Below are 15,544 nucleotides of genomic sequence, written 5' to 3'. Positions count from 1 at the left end.
TCATAATCTCCTCATTTCTGCACAAAAAAAGAGCAACTGTTGAATAATTGCCCGGCCCTGAGAGATATTTCAGTACAGCAACATGTCTTTTTTGGAAGCAGAATATTAACAGTAACAGGATGTGGCTTCACTCCCTCAGAGTGACGGGCGGAGGGACGCTTTCAGCAGCCAACACTCGGCTCCAGCATCTCCCGCAAACATTCAGAGAGAAATCTGTTGTGGAAGAGACAAACAGCAGTTTTCCTCCTGACAGAAGCCTCAACAGCAGAACAACAAGCAGCCACTAGACATGCTGTGGACTCTCACTTGTTTTTCGAGTGGAACAACTCGCTCTCTTGCTCTTACTATCTTTATCACCGTTGCACTCTCCACCTACACATGGAGCCGAGAGCCGAATCCAACAAGTTTGAACCTGTTTCTGTGAGTGGACGGCGTTCTTGGAAATGTAGGATATCTGCAGCTCGAGTGTCAGGAAATGAGATAAGGAGGCATTCGTCCATCAAACCCCTTCCAAGACCAGAACTAATCACATTACTGCCAAGACTTCAGTTCACCTGAAAGTCTTCTTAAAAGTGTGCACAATTTAGTTTTATTCTCCATATCTTCAGTTTGGGTGTGGATTTTCTCCCCCCTCCCACATGCCCACTTTCTTCTGATTGGCCAGCTCTCTGGAAGCCTTCAGGGGTCAGGACGCTGCAGGGCTGTCAGGAGAGGGCTGCTCTCCAGTGCTGGGAGAAGAGAGTCTATGTAAGAGGTTTCACCGGCTTACGTAGAGGCTTGAAGCCGTCTGGTGAAATTCTTGGTTTCGTGTTGGGGAACTTTAGCGTGATTTTTAGAACAAGACGTTTAGCGCCTTCTGCTGACTCATCCTGGGATTTACTCCAACATACGTTTACCTCATGATCTGAAACTTTGCCCCCGTTTAGTTTGGGCATCCTGCATTGTATCACTATATGTGAGTTTTTTTTCAGCAGAAGAGGTCACTGCTCGGGTCACGTCGTGGTGATCCGTACTGAGTACCCTTTCCGCTCGCTGCACGCCCTGTAACGAGCTCCCTGGATTGAAGCTGCTTTGTTATTAAAAGTCCATGGTGTGTTAATCCCTCGGAGATTGAGCGTCATGTTTTGTGTCGTGCCTTCCTCTTTGGACTGTCAACGGGTCGCAGAAAAATCCCTTGTGTTGTCTGTGGCCAAAGATCTGTTGAGGATAGAGAGGGCTCACTCGGTGGAAAAGTTTGGTGCTGAAACTGGAGGTCAAAGAGTTAGAGACGGACAAGAGGGCCCACTCTTGATTTTTTGTGTGTGTGTTGTTGAACTGAAGTGAACCCTGTTGGACTGAATTAGAGGGATATTTTTTGTTGATACGATTTTTTGAACTGTGAAAAGACACTGTACTTTTCTACTGGAAACGGACACCTTTTGTTGATTGCCTCTGGGATATTTTTGATTCAATACATGTTTCTTAATTTGAACTGCCTTGCTTTGTTTTTGAATCCTTGTGTGGTTGTGTTCTGTTGGGTTTAAAAATATATAGAGGCTATATTTAACAAACTTTCAATTAAAGGCAGGCTTGGTAATTTCCTCCAGATCCACTTTTCCAGATTTTGGTTGAAGTTGTCTTTAGGTCCTGACAGAAATTAATAACTCATGTTCTCTGAAAAAGGAACAAAGAAAATCCGTCATCTGTATCAGTTGTAAGCCTGTAAAAACTTCGACCAATGTATGAGGTACCAATCTGTCTCCCTGTTCGTTCTCTACCTCTTGCGTGCTCTAGCTCACACTCAAAGAGCGTCACAGATGACGGAGTTTATACTGTGAGTTTACTTACCGCTGAATGAGACATGAGACGACGTAGTTTCTACACAATGCAAGAGATGAGCTGAGATCCACTTCTGGATGCTGGTGCATGTAAGTGAGGGGGCGTGGCTTTAGAGGGAGCACAGAGGGGAGGGGGTGGGTGCAGACGGAGCACTGAGGGAATGCTACTTTCAAAGTCATGCTACTTTTAGAAAATTACCAACCCTGCTTCTAAGTTGTCGGTTGAAATCTGAGGAAAGTGTTTCATCTGTAGCAGCGCTGCAGGTTGGAACAAGACATGTCCATTAGATCTTCATGTTTTCTCAGTAAGGAATCCATATGAGGAATCCCTTTTAATAAGTGTGTGTGTGTGTGTGTGTGTGTGTGTGTGTGTGTGTGTGTGTGTGTGTGTGTGTGCGTGCGTGCGTGCGTGCGCGCGCGTGCGTGTGTGCGTGCGTGCGTGTGTGTGGCTGCCTGTCAGTTCAGCAGAGGGACGTGCTTGTAAACAGCGTCATTAACAACTGAAAAGTGAACATGCTAATAAACAGCCGTGTGTGCAGCTGAGTGAGACACGCTCGCGTCGCTCGGCAGCGCGTGCTCTTAATTAGGACACTACGGGGGCGTGTGGCCATCTGATAATATCATGTGTCAGTTCAGTGTCTGTGCGAGCGCGTAGCACAGCTTAACCTGATCACCACAAAGAAAACAAAAGTTTGAACAAGAAGCTGGAGCACAGAAAAAAAAACTCCCATGATCCTCTCTGAGCGCCTCGTTCTTTAGACATAGAGGGCTGTAAAGTCAATAAATATTCATTTTCTTTATTAAATAAACCCCTCTAACAATTGGCCACATCCTCTTTACTTCCTCTAACTCTTCTCCCCTCAAACTGCTTTTTCATGCGTGCGCTCTCTCACCTCCGCGCTCCTCCTCCACTAAGCTCTTCATCCTCTGCAAACCTGATTCCATTCACCTTTCTCCGCTCCCTCAGTTTTCATCGCCACGTTTTCATATCTCGTCTGAACTTCCTCCTGTGCTCTTCTTCTAATCTAATTCCTCTCTCCACTCCTCATTATATTCATTGTCTATTCTCCATCCCCCCCGCTGCTCTTTCCTGCCCTCTTTACCCCCCCTCCCCCTCTTCCCGTTCCTCCCGTCGCCCTCGGCGCCCGACTGTCAGTCCCACCGATCTCCCCCTCTGCTTCTCTTGCTTATTATTCAAAGTCATGCAGCAACCTACGCCAGTGACATGCAATGCAAAGTCTAATACAAATATTCAGATTTCTGTATTAAAAACATTCAAGAGGCTGGATTTTTTTTTTTGTTCTGGTTTGTTCTGGATACAATTCAGCAATTGCACAAGAATCAAACTGGTGAATATGACGATAAATATTTTAAGATTTTTTTTAATTTTTGGGCGTTTTGTGCCTTCAAATGGAGAGATAGGACAGTGGATAGAGTCTGAAATCAGGGAGAGAGAGAGAGTGGGGAATGACATGCGGGAAAGGAGCCACAGGTCGGATTCAAACCTGGGCCACCCGCACCCGAACTAATGCCTCCATACATGGGGCGCGCGCACTAACCACTGCGCCACCAGCGGCCCGTGAGGAGGTTTTTGAGCGACACATCTCACAATAATCAACAGGTGTCCCAGAGTGACATCACTGACGCTGAAAGAGAGGATTATGGATCTCATAAAGTCAGGGTACAGGGTTTAACATTAAGGACTTCTTGTTTGTATTGAAGTCATTGTTGTGTGTTTTAGATGCACTTTGGTACAAATGAACATAAAGTGTCTCAGCGGGTTTAATGAAGGAGACTCTAAAGATTGAAGAACTTTTAAACGTTTGTAATGTGTTGGGTTAGACTTCTCTTTCAACCGTCCTGCCTCAGAAAGAACCCTCTGTACTCCTTCCTGTTCTGGTCTTTTCTTCTTCATTGATTGTCCCCCCCCCCCCCCATGCATCCCCTCCCCCTCTTTGTAGTAGTTCTGATCCTGCAGACTCGTTGCCTCAGCTGATGTTTCACTCTGCAGCGAGCCCCCCCCCCCCCCCCACACACACACACACACACACACACACACACACACACAGCTTACTATTGTGTTATACACAACCATTTGTCTCCATGGCAACCAGGGGAGAACAGGAAAAGAATAGATGTGGGGGCGGTGATGGTGGTGATGGCAGTAGTGGTTGTGATGGTGGGCGGTGGAATGATAATGAGGGATAAATTGGGACAGAGTTTCCTGTTTGTTTTTTTTATTTTTAAATGTTTACCTGCTTTCATTTCCTATGATGTCATCGTTACAAATTAAAGCTAACAAGCTAATCGTTCTTGTACTATGGACTCTAAACGTGACCTTAATGGACTAAATGAACGCCATGCTTCATTGAAGAACACTTGATTGAGACCATAAACTCCTTAGGAAAATGTTTCCTGAGGGAATTAATCCAAGTGAGGATAATTTTCTCATAAATGTTCCACTCAGTCAAAGTCTTCTTCACTGGCTTTAAGAGCGCAGGTCTTGTTTGTTTTCACAGTCTTTAGATTTCACGTGAAGTCCTGAACATCTCTTGACCTTTAAATCCTCAAATCATGACTGATAAAAGAAAGAAGAGACTTCAGGAGAGTCTGAGGCTTTATGTTTTTCTCTTCTTTAAATCAGACCGCCTGCTTTTGATTTTTTATGCATTAATTTTAAAGATATTATTTGTATATTTCATGGTGAGTGTCAGCATTTAGTTTTTTCTTCAGGGTCCATTCTTGTCCATTAGCATAGAAATTTAAAAACAGAGTCCCTCACAGATCTGGAGTATTATCTCGTGGATGTTCTAGTAACGCATTTTTGTGCTTTTATTCTTAAAGGAGCAGTCTGTAACTCTGACCCCTAGTGTTTAAAATGGATACTGCAGTTTAAATTCTAAATTCTATACATTATAGAGAGCTGCCCCCCCCCCCCCCCCCCCCCCCCCAACGGCCCCCCTGCCCCTCTTGAAAGGTCAAGTAAAAAAAAAAAAAAAAAAAACGCTGTAAACCTAGGGGAAACACTGTGCTCTCATATCTGGCAAACCGAGGGGCGTCCAAAACGGCCGTGTGGGGGTGCCTTAAAACCGCCTACCTTCTCTGGTCCAAACAAATCCAGAGCATTCAGGACCAGAATCTAAAGTTAGAAGGAGGACATACTGACTGCTGCATTGTTGTCAGAGAAGCCAGCACTTCAACATAGCATGTTTCCTTAATGTCTGATCATATAGTAAGGTCACTTTATCATTTCACTCACTACACATCTCACTGATTGGACCTTTACATTCCAGTGTGTTAAAAAATCATGACATCATATCTCTGCACAAATAATTCAGCGATGAAGACAAACTGATTCCGTCTTATTAACCCTTCACATGTAATAACACTCATAATTAGTCGTGCGGTTTTCAGGTCTGATTGATAATGACGTCTTCATCCGTCACACCTCTCTGACGTCTTACTCCATCACATCCAGGAGCTGCTCTGGGATCGGCTCGTGCTCCTGTGGGAGAAAAAAATACCCTGCCGTAGATCTGTCACACGTCGCTGTGTTCAGTGTGGAGATCCTCCGAGTGAGTGGGTGGGACAGGGAGCCAGCTTTCATGATGGAGGATACGACCCATCACATTTTCTACTCTGAAAAAGAAGAAACACACATAAGAGAGAGAGAGAGAGAGAGAGAGAGAGAGAGAGAGAGATTACATTTATTGACTCACAGTTTGTTCAAAGTAAGCTTTTCAATCAGGGAAAAGAAAGTCTGGAATATATTGTGTATTAATGCGGCGTGTTGAAAGATTCAAGAGGCTCCTTTCCTGCTGAAAAGATCCTCATTAGAGACTACCGAGTGGCTTCTCAGGGAATCGCTGCCTTTTTATTTATATGAGGGAAAAGGTCAAGTGTGGAGGGAGGGAGCGCGTCGATACGACTGAATCCAGCTCGGCTTTAATAACACACACCTGCACTTCATCGCTCGCTCTCTGCCTCCTGAATATTTGTTCTCCAGGAATCAGAGCAGGCATGCTTATATAACACTGCTGGGTTTCCCTTGAGGTGTGTGAGTGTGTGTGTGTGTGTGTGTGTGTGAGTGTGTGTGTGTGTGTGTGTGTGTGTGTGTGTGTGTGTGTGTGTGTGTGTGTGTGTGAGTGTGTGTGTGTGTGTGTGAGTGTGTGTGTGTGTGTGTGTGTGTGTGTGTGTGTGTGTGTGTGTGTGAGTGTGAGTGTGTGTGTGTGTGTGTGAGTGTGTGTGTGTGTGTGTGTGTGTGTGTGTGAGTGTGTGTGTGTGTGTGTGTGTGTGTGTGTGTGTGTGTGTGAGTGTGTGTGTGTGTGTGTGTGTGTGTGTGTGTGTGTGAGTGTGAGTGTGAGTGTGTGTGTGTGTGTGAGTGTGTGTGTGTGTGTGTGAGTGTGTGTGTGTGTGTGTGTGTGTGTGAGTGTGAGTGTGAGTGTGAGTGTGTGTGTGTGTGTGTGAGTGTGTGTGAGTGTGAGTGTGTGTGTGTGAGTGTGTGTGTGTGTGTGTGTGTGTGTGTGAGTGTGAGTGTGTGTGTGTGTGAGTGTGTGTGTGTGTGTGTGTGTGTGTGTGTGTGAGTGTGAGTGTGTGTGTGTGTGTGTGTGTGAGTGTGTGAGTGTGTGTGTGTGTGTGAGTGTGTGTGTGTGTGTGTGTGTGTGTGTGTGTGTGTGTGTGTGTGTCTGTGCAGGATATCAGAGGAGAATGAACCTGTGTGTGTGTGTGTGTGTGTGTGTGTGTGTTTTTTTTACTCTGATGATTCTGACATGAAGCATGCTGTAAAGTACTGTAACACCCCGAGAGGTCGGAGCCTGCAGCAAACATGACAACATGTACGATGATCTGGGTCACTGACGGTGTGACAACCCCTCCAGCCCGCTCAGCAGGACGCCTCTCTACTGCCCCCTGGTGGACGCACAGATTCACTTCACGCACTTCAAGTTGGGAAGAATGACGATGACAGTTTAGGGAATTTATGTTTTGAATAAAAATGTCCTGAGAAACAAATTCAGCTAAATATATTTTTAAAAAAGAGCTTTAAGATACCAGGAAACGATTTAAAAAAATCTTTATTTCAGGCGACCCCAAGGTTGGGGTCACTTGCTTTAAGAATGAGATATTTGAGACATGATAAATCTATACGTTAGGTAAACCCTCACTTATTTACATGCAGGTTTGCCTAACGCCTTAGTTATTCAAATGAAAGTGAGACTTCAGTCCGCTCACATTTTGTTTGGTGCTTTTAATCAGAATTTTTATTTGCTGCTAAAATCTGATTGAACGTCTAATGAACCAGAAAATGGAGGTTATTTAGATTTATTTACAGAATTGAGTAAAAAGTGCGCTTGTGAAAATGAATAAATCTGATTTTATATTTTTTATTTTAGTATTTAAAAAACCTGGAATTAAACTTTCCTGAATAATTCTATTTAAATAAGTGTGCAACAACTTCTACTCTGTGTCCTTCACATTAACATGTGACTGCACACGTGCACACAGCGAAGGCCAGCGTGTGTGACTTGTACACGTGTGTGTGTGTGTGTGTGTGTGTGTGTGTTGTAGATTATTAGATTCTTGGCTTCAGATGATTAAATCCATGAACACTGGAGGTTCAAACTGAGTGGAAGAAAAAGAGGAGAGAGCTCACATTGATGTGATGAAGTGTCTAAATAATGAGATAATCGCTCACGATGCTTCTTTTGTAACAGTTGTTCATCTGTCTTGTTTTAGTTGAAGTCCTTCATTGTTTCATACGCGACCTCTCACCTGAAGAGCGTGCAGAGATAAACCTCTCCTCTCGTCCTCTCTGCAGGTGGCCATTATAGCCGGGAACTTTGAGCTCGCCGAACTCATCAAGAACCACAAGGAGAAAGATATAGGTGAGCAGACGTCTCCTCCTCCATCTTTCCCCACACCTTTTCCTCTTCAGCCACCCAGAGCGGGTTTCCTGAATCTCTCCTCTGGGATACATTTCAAATCCCCCCCGCGGTTTGATCCTCCTAAATGACCTCCCGCTATAATCCCCTGCGCGGGATTACCAGAGCGTTGCCGAGAGGATGAAAGTTTGTGTTTACACCAGGACGATTAGGCCGGGGAGAAAATGATCAATGCTGCAGCCAGCGGGAGAGCTCGTGTGGTGGGAGCTGATTGGTCGGTTTCCAGAGGAGTGGAGTGATCTATGTGGGGATGATCAGATTGATTTAAAGATCCTTTTATTGTTATTGTTTCTAAACTGCGTGATGCTCAGTTTTGTGCATGTTGTGGAGACGTGAGGGGAAACACATTTAAGCCTCAGATTTTTGCACATTTTCTGGTTTTAATTACAAGTTGGTCCAAAAAGATTGAATGTGCTCCAGGAGCAAACAGACTGTAATGGTTGCAACATAATCCTTGGTGGTGAATCTGTCCAGTGAATTTATTTTCACTGAAAGTCACACGATCGCACGCTGGCTGTCGACACTGCATCTGTTAAATATTTCATTCTCTACCCTAAAAGTTCATCCGGCCTTGGTCGAGTCATTGTGTAGTCTGTCATATCTGTTGAGGTTCTCAGGGCTGGGTGATGGCCTACCCTGACACAGCGACCATCGTATCCGACCCGTTTGAATGCAATGAGCGTGCTGTAATATAAAGATTATAAGAGTTACCTCGTCTTCCTCTGTGTGTGAGAAAGAAACGAGAGGGTGGTGTGAAGATGAGAAGATTTGTCTTCTGCACGTTTCTGATCATCATGCTCTGTGTGTCCTTTGTTGCTAAGTTGCAGTTGAACACGTTCAGCGTGTGCAGAGACGTGAAGGCAGCGGACTCTGCACGGATTCAAAACCTCAGGGAGGAGAATGTTCAAGTTTAAAGACATGTAAACAATCAAAAAATCGTTTACAGCTCCCATGAATATTTAAGCTGCGTCCCTTTTGTCTGCCTCCGTTCACAGCTTCAGTGTGGACGGTGACGGTAATAAAAGTCGGCCGTAAACTGAAAGTCAGCAGAAAATAAATCCAGAGCTGGGTCGCCTGTAGAGGAGTTTGTGTTGCGCCGAGATAACTCTGGGATTACCGAGCCCCCGAGAGAAAATGAGAAAAGATGAACACAAATGAAAATATAAAAAGAGGACAGAGAAAGATTGAGAAGGCTTCGGGGGTGGGGGGGTGAACGAGGAGAGAGAGAGAAATCTAATCTAATCTAAAGATGTAATCCTGCAGTTGTCCCGCTCGCTCATGGCTGCAGCCAGCAGCCTCACATGGCAGCGACCTGCTGGAGGCGGACTGGGACACGGTGCTGGGGCAGGATTACCCCCAAACAGCCTGGTTGTAGTCCACATCTGTTGCACACCTCCCTCCTCCTAAGAACAAGTGATGAATGCTGTGTTAGCCAGGATTAGCCACAGGTGAGCAGGCAGCGAGGGCTTCTTCGTCTGTCTCTGTTTGGTGCTGTGGATTTGGTGAATTTGAGGGATGGGACGTCTTTACAGCTGGTTTCAGGATAGGCCACCATGGGTTCCTCCTGCTGCAAAGGTGGGTCTTCCCCCCCACCCCTCCGACTGTCCTGATATTCCGCCCCCCCCCTTCTACCCAAGATCCTTCACTCCCCTCACCACCTTAAAGCAGCGTTATGCTCGTTTGCCTTCAAATAAAAGTTGCTCCTGCTGCTTCGTCGGTGGTGTATGAATGTCAAGGGTGTGCACTGACTCCAGTCACAGGATATAAACATCACTCCCCCTCCCACTCGCTCCAGGTGAATTCTCCTGATTATATCCTGCTGCGTTCTCACATCAGCTCACTCTGACTTTCTGCAGAATAAATACGAGGAGGCTGGAGGAGAAACTCCGGGTGAAGAGAGAAACATTCAGCTGTTTGTGTTCACATGAAGCTCCAGGAGCTTTTCAGGAGTTGTCTGCGAGTGTGAACGCCCTGATGGTAGAAGTTTTGTGACCTACCAGGATGTTAATTAATAGACATTAATTGTTGTGAAAGAAAGGGATGGATAGTCCTCCTGACCTGGAAATGCACCAAGGCACAATCAAAAAACGAGTTCTTGCATAATCTTCCGGTAAAAACTCGTCCCACTCCTCACAGGAGACGGCTTGTTGTGCAGCCGTGTTGAGTGAGTGAGTGAGTGTTTGTGTGTGTGTGTGTGTGTGTGTGTGTGTGCGCTAGTGTGTGTGTGTGTGATGCTGTCTAAACACTACAAGCCCCGGGTGTTTTCTCTCTTGCTTACAGATGATGTAACAGTTCAGCCTTACAGATCTTCTGTTTTATTGCGTCATTGTTGTTACAGTTCACGGCTGTGTGGAGGATGAAGCCCACCGTCCAGAGTAAACCAGGGGTCCTGACCATAGGGTCCTGAGGTGGTCTCACTCACTGAGTGTGTCAGTGTGGTTGTGTTGACTTCATTACCTGTCACTTCTTTTTTTGGAATAAATTCATTTTGAAGAAACGATAAAGGGATTTAGACGTCCTGTATTTAAACCATGAATTGATGAAAATATTTTTTTAGGCAGCTATCTCACTGGACGGATTTATACAACTTAATTTTAATCTGGGCTGCTGTGGCTCAGTTGTGAGTCAGTCAGCTCCCAACCAAAAGGGTCAGGGGTTCAAGGACACGTGTGACATGTGGCTACAGGAGAGGGGGATCAAACCAACTGAGCCGACCCGTGGTCAATCTACTCGAGATGGTTTTGATGGCTAATAATCAAATCAGCTGTGGAGACAATTCATGTGAATTCTACTTCCAGATCCACACTACTGAGCTCTATTCTAAAACCTTTTACTCATGCAGACCCCCGAGCCCCACTACCCTCTTAAACAGACGGACAGACAGAACACCTGAAACCCCATTTAAGAGCTCTTCTGTTTTATTTCATAGTAACTCTTAAGTCTGCTTCTAAAGCAGTTTGAGGGAAACAAAGAGGACACAGTTCAGTGCTGCTCTGCATCCAGGTGATGTTGAACCCCGACTCAACGTTGTCGATATCATGCTGCACAAGGAATGAATCGAGGGAAAATAGACTGAATTAAACGAGACAATAGATTCATCCAGTCGTGCATGAACATAGTGCAAGCTTCCTTGTTAGTGGACTCAACTCTCAAGGTCACTTTGCAAGAATGAAAGAAATGGATCAGATTACAGATACTCGCAATCATTCCCATCAACATTTAAGATGCTGTTTGGGATTTCTGCAGCACACCACGTCTGCCCACAGGGTGAGAAAATGTTGTTTTCCATCCGCAGCAGGAGCAAAGAATACTCCGACTGTCTGATCATCTGACCTGAGAGCACGTCAGAGCATCAGACTACAGTGGAAACTACACTGTTGGTGTTTGGTTGAGGTTAAAAGCAGCTATGAGCAGCAGTCCTGCAGCGTGTTTTCATCTTAACTTGCTGATTAGGAGTCATTCTGAGACTCTAAAATCAATCAGCTGGTTATTCCGTCTGAGTTTACTTTCACTCAGAGAGGCAGAGATGACGAATCGAACGGAAGTTTAAAGTGCTCGCTGTACGGTGAATTATTACGAGTGGAGCATTATAGTGCGGCGCTGATTTCTTAATGGACTCAGAGACGAAGGTGGACAGAGCTGTGGAGTAGGACGCGATGTGATTGGTGGAGGAGAAAGGAAGGCTTTGCAAAGAACAATGACTGCCATTTACATATGGAAAGACGTCCTTCATGCACTTGATGTGTCTGTGTGACCTATATACTGTGGTTAATGGTTAGTCAATCAGAGGTCTGAGCATTGACACACGTTAGTAGAAATAGTGCAGTGTTGTTGGAGAGTTAGTAGTTTTTACTGCAGGTAAGCACTTCTACACTGAAACAATGACAGGTATGAAAACCAGCAGCAGTAAGAGTTGAAGTCGTATGAAGTACAAATGGGTTCTTTGCGGGTTACTGTCTTTATTTTAAGAGCAAAACATGATCTTAAATTGGACCACACTTCCATCCTCTCCGTCTTCTGCCTGCTCCACTTTTCAGAAAATGTGTGCTCAAACAGGCCGTTTGGAGATTTTCCCTTCATGACATCACAAAGGGCAGTAACCCCTCCCCCTGGTGGGTGACACTCCCACAGCTAGGTGTTTGTTCTGCCCTCTGAGTCTGCCTTCTCACCGTAAACAATAGGACATGGAGCGAGAAAGCCCGAGACACCCAAGCCCTTCCAGAGAGGGGGCGTGGTCAGACACAGCTCATTTACATATTTAAAGGTACAGACACAGAAACAGCCTGTTCTGAGCAGGGCTGAAATAGAGGGGTTTATAGACATGATCAAATACAGGATCAGAGTGGATTTAGAACAAGAAACTTCACACACATGTTTTGGGAGCTCAGAGACTTATTGAAACTGGTTGAAGAGGAGGAGAATATGTGACCTTTAAAGTTTTTTAAAGTCTTCTTGTGTATGGAAGACATACGGTGTTCCTAGTTGATGTTTGACATTTACTAAATAACACGACACAGTATGGACTTCCAGCACAGAAATCTCCATAAATAAACCGTGCGGTTTCTAAATACAAACTGTGATTAGCAGCAGTGAAGACAATAAAACAAACTCTGCGGCTGAACAATGGACACAAAAACAACATTTAAACAACTCATTCAGCACAGTGTGTTCAGTCCAAAACATGCCACACAAAAGTTATTTATATCTACTTTTTTGACAAATGGCAATCACTTAGAAACGAGTCAAAACCACACACACACACACACACACACACACACACACACACACACACACACACACACACAGTATAATGAATGGGAGTATTGTGCGGATGTCTGTAGCAGATATGTGTTGTATTTGTTCTCTCCATAAACCAGTAAGCCTGTGTAAGAATGATTGACAGCTGGGCATATTACACCCGCCCGCTGCAGGAGTGTGATAATCCCGCAGGGAGAATGGATTGACCAAACGCACGCTTTCAAAGTAACACACGCGCTAAACACACAAACATGCATGTGACACGTTCACACTCGGCCCTGAAACATTTCACACTCAGTCTGCTGCAGGATTTACAGTTTTCCTTTTTACTCTTTGCTTTTCTGTACTATCCTAAAGCTGGAGTCCGCTCCAAACTGCAGCTGAACATGAGCGCTCGATCAGCCTGCAGACGCTCCTGGGAAAATCCTCCCAACTAAAATCCACAGCCGGCTGACAAACAGCGAGCTCTGTGCTGCAGGAGAGCAGACATCTACCTGTCAGCTGGGGGGGGGGGGGGGGGGGGGGAGTAATGCATGTCAAAGAGGACTCAGTGTTCATATATCAGGAATTATTTTTATATTCAAGACACAAAAAAGAGGTTAAAAATATTGCCAGTGAACCAGAACCCATTGCATTACTAAAACTACAAGTCCTTCTCTTCTACCCTGGTGTTACCTCTGATGAGACCCAAGTGGTTGAATAAATAATATTATTACAAGATGTTATCATTTTTAAACTATGAGACTCTATATCTGCGCATTTTGGATCATTTGAGCAGTTAATTAAAGGTAGAGTCAGGAGATATGGCCGCTAAACAGCTTTGGACCCTCCTCCTGGGCTCATTGCCCCCAGAAGCCCCGCCCCCTGCAGGACGTAGTGTGTGTTTACTGCTTGTAGCTACACTGCAAGCTAAGGCACGCTAGCACAAGCTAACCGCCGGTGTTTGTCACCTGCCTGTCCAACAGGAAGTAGACCAACTCCACGTCCACGGGTAAAAGACAACACAAGGTTCACCCTCGTTTTAGAACGAGCTTTATCCGCTTGGTTTTTCTCCTCACTCTGATTATATTTACGTCCGTCATATTCATCGGTTTGAATGGCGTCCAATCACTGAATTGTACCCACTCCTAAACTCACCTGCTGCTCTGTCATTGGCTGGAGGAAACACACTAGCTCCGCCCAGAAATGTCCCGAGTCAACCAGAACAAACCAGAACAGTAAAATCCAGTCAGAGGACAGAGTCTCTGCAGAGTCACCACCACACATGTACGGAGGCCCAGAAGGGACGATGGAGCAGCTTCACTTTAGGAGAAGTCTGTATTTTATTTTGAAGGGACAAGCTGCTGACTCGCACTAATGCTGGCCGCACTCCCACACCTTTTCAAGTGATTTTAAAGTCACAGAGAAATGTCCAAAGTCAGATTCAAATCCTGAGTTTTACAATCTACGATTAAATCAAACGTGTTTAATATTATCACAGTCCTTTTTTTCTTGTCTTGTACAAAGTGTGTTGTTCAATAACATGACCACTGTCAACAACCAGTAGTAGCGGCTTCACTTTTAGCAAACACGAACTTGTAAACTTGTAAAGATGCCGGGGCGGTGAAGGAGCGTGCGGTTCTCCTGGACTTTGGAACAGGAGGAGAAACTGGTGGAGTCGTGGAGAGAGCAAGAACGCCTCTCTGATGTGAACTCCTCTTTGTACCATGATAGAGTGGAGAAGGAAAAAAGGTGGACCAACTAAATCAGCTGTGAGTATGCTATAGGTGTAGCATATTCAGCAGGGAGATAGCCACCCCTGTTTTCCCCTTCTGACTCATCTAATGGTTTCCTGGAAGCTCCTTTATGTCGATGATAATTCCTTCTTTTCAGCCTCCCTGAACTGCTTCCACAACAACACAAGCCATGCTCCTCCTATCCACCTGCTACCTGGTTAGATTCTCTGCCCGAGCCCGGGTTAATGAGACGGGCCGGGCAGGGCCGGGCCCCGAGAGAACATGCACGGGTGGGTTCAGGCTGTTTTTTTTTTGACCTGATCTATGCTCTATTCTGGAGACCCCTGGGCTAAACAAGCCTCAAAGGTCTGCTCCTTCCGCTATCTTCATCGCTGGTGTCCATCAACGGGTTCTGAGGTTGCCTCCTTGATAGACACAGACGACAGATTTTTTTTAAATGGTTGAAAAGGAGAATAATATGTGACCTTTAAACACGTGTTTCTAACGTGCTGTGTGCTACATCCACACGCTCTCAAACTCATGCTATATTTGGCTGATTGTGCCAGCTCCGCGCCCAGGAAGGAGGACACACCGTCTCATCATTTCAACATCGTTTCAGCAAGGACAGAAAACTTCATTTAGATTCATTTATTTTTGCATTACAGTGCTGTTTGTTTTGGACTTCTCAGGCTGCCTCGTGCGGAGTAATTTATTTAGAGACCATGAGGTAGAAATTAGCATTCAGCCCTCAGGGGAGCGCTCTTTTTATCGGCTGCCGAAGAGCTAAACTGCTCATTAGTATTGATCGATGATGGAATGAGTTTGGAGCGCATGAAGCGGAGCTGCTTTTACAGATAAACACGGTTCAGTAGCGGGAGAAGATTACCTGCTATCTGCAACCTGTGCGTGTGCATGAGTGTGTGCGTGTGTTTTCCGATGTCACGTTCCTTCACACACAGGTGCTCCTCATATAAAAAACATCATAATTACAGATTACATAGCATTCAAATAGCGTGTGTAGAATGAACATCTGTGCTGCGATAGAAACCACCGTTTATTTTAACCTACTGTGCAGATTGTCCTAAACCCTCCTGAAGGAACAATCCAGTCAGCGTTAGCATCTTCTGTGCCCTATTCACACAAGATCAGTGTAACCTGGGGACTTTCTTAAGGGATAAGGGAAGCCTGTAATTTAATGACATCGCTGATACAAAACGTTGAGGTGCTGCAGGACGACCATTGATGGGTGCCCCCTTTGCACACCTGTGCTTCTCCACTGGGGTGCTGCCAGAGTAGACAGCTTTTTAGATCAGAG

General features: G+C 45.2%; 1 protein-coding gene across 1 annotated transcript in view; it reads left to right on the top strand.

The window, feature by feature from the left end:
* LOC132979130 (SH3 and multiple ankyrin repeat domains protein 2-like) overlaps positions 1 to 15,544 on the top strand; it is a 240,976-nt gene that overhangs the window by 114,197 nt on the left and 111,235 nt on the right. Inside the window, exon 11 of the mRNA XM_061044700.1 lies at positions 7,633 to 7,699. Coding sequence (XP_060900683.1) covers positions 7,633 to 7,699 — 67 coding nt within the window. The remainder of the gene's footprint in view (positions 1 to 7,632; positions 7,700 to 15,544) is intronic.

This window comes from Labrus mixtus, chromosome 1 (assembly GCF_963584025.1).
Source record: "Labrus mixtus chromosome 1, fLabMix1.1, whole genome shotgun sequence".
Taxonomy (NCBI): domain Eukaryota; kingdom Metazoa; phylum Chordata; class Actinopteri; order Labriformes; family Labridae; genus Labrus; species Labrus mixtus.
Note: the sequence above shows the minus strand (reverse complement) of the source record. Positions and strands in the feature narration are given on the sequence as shown.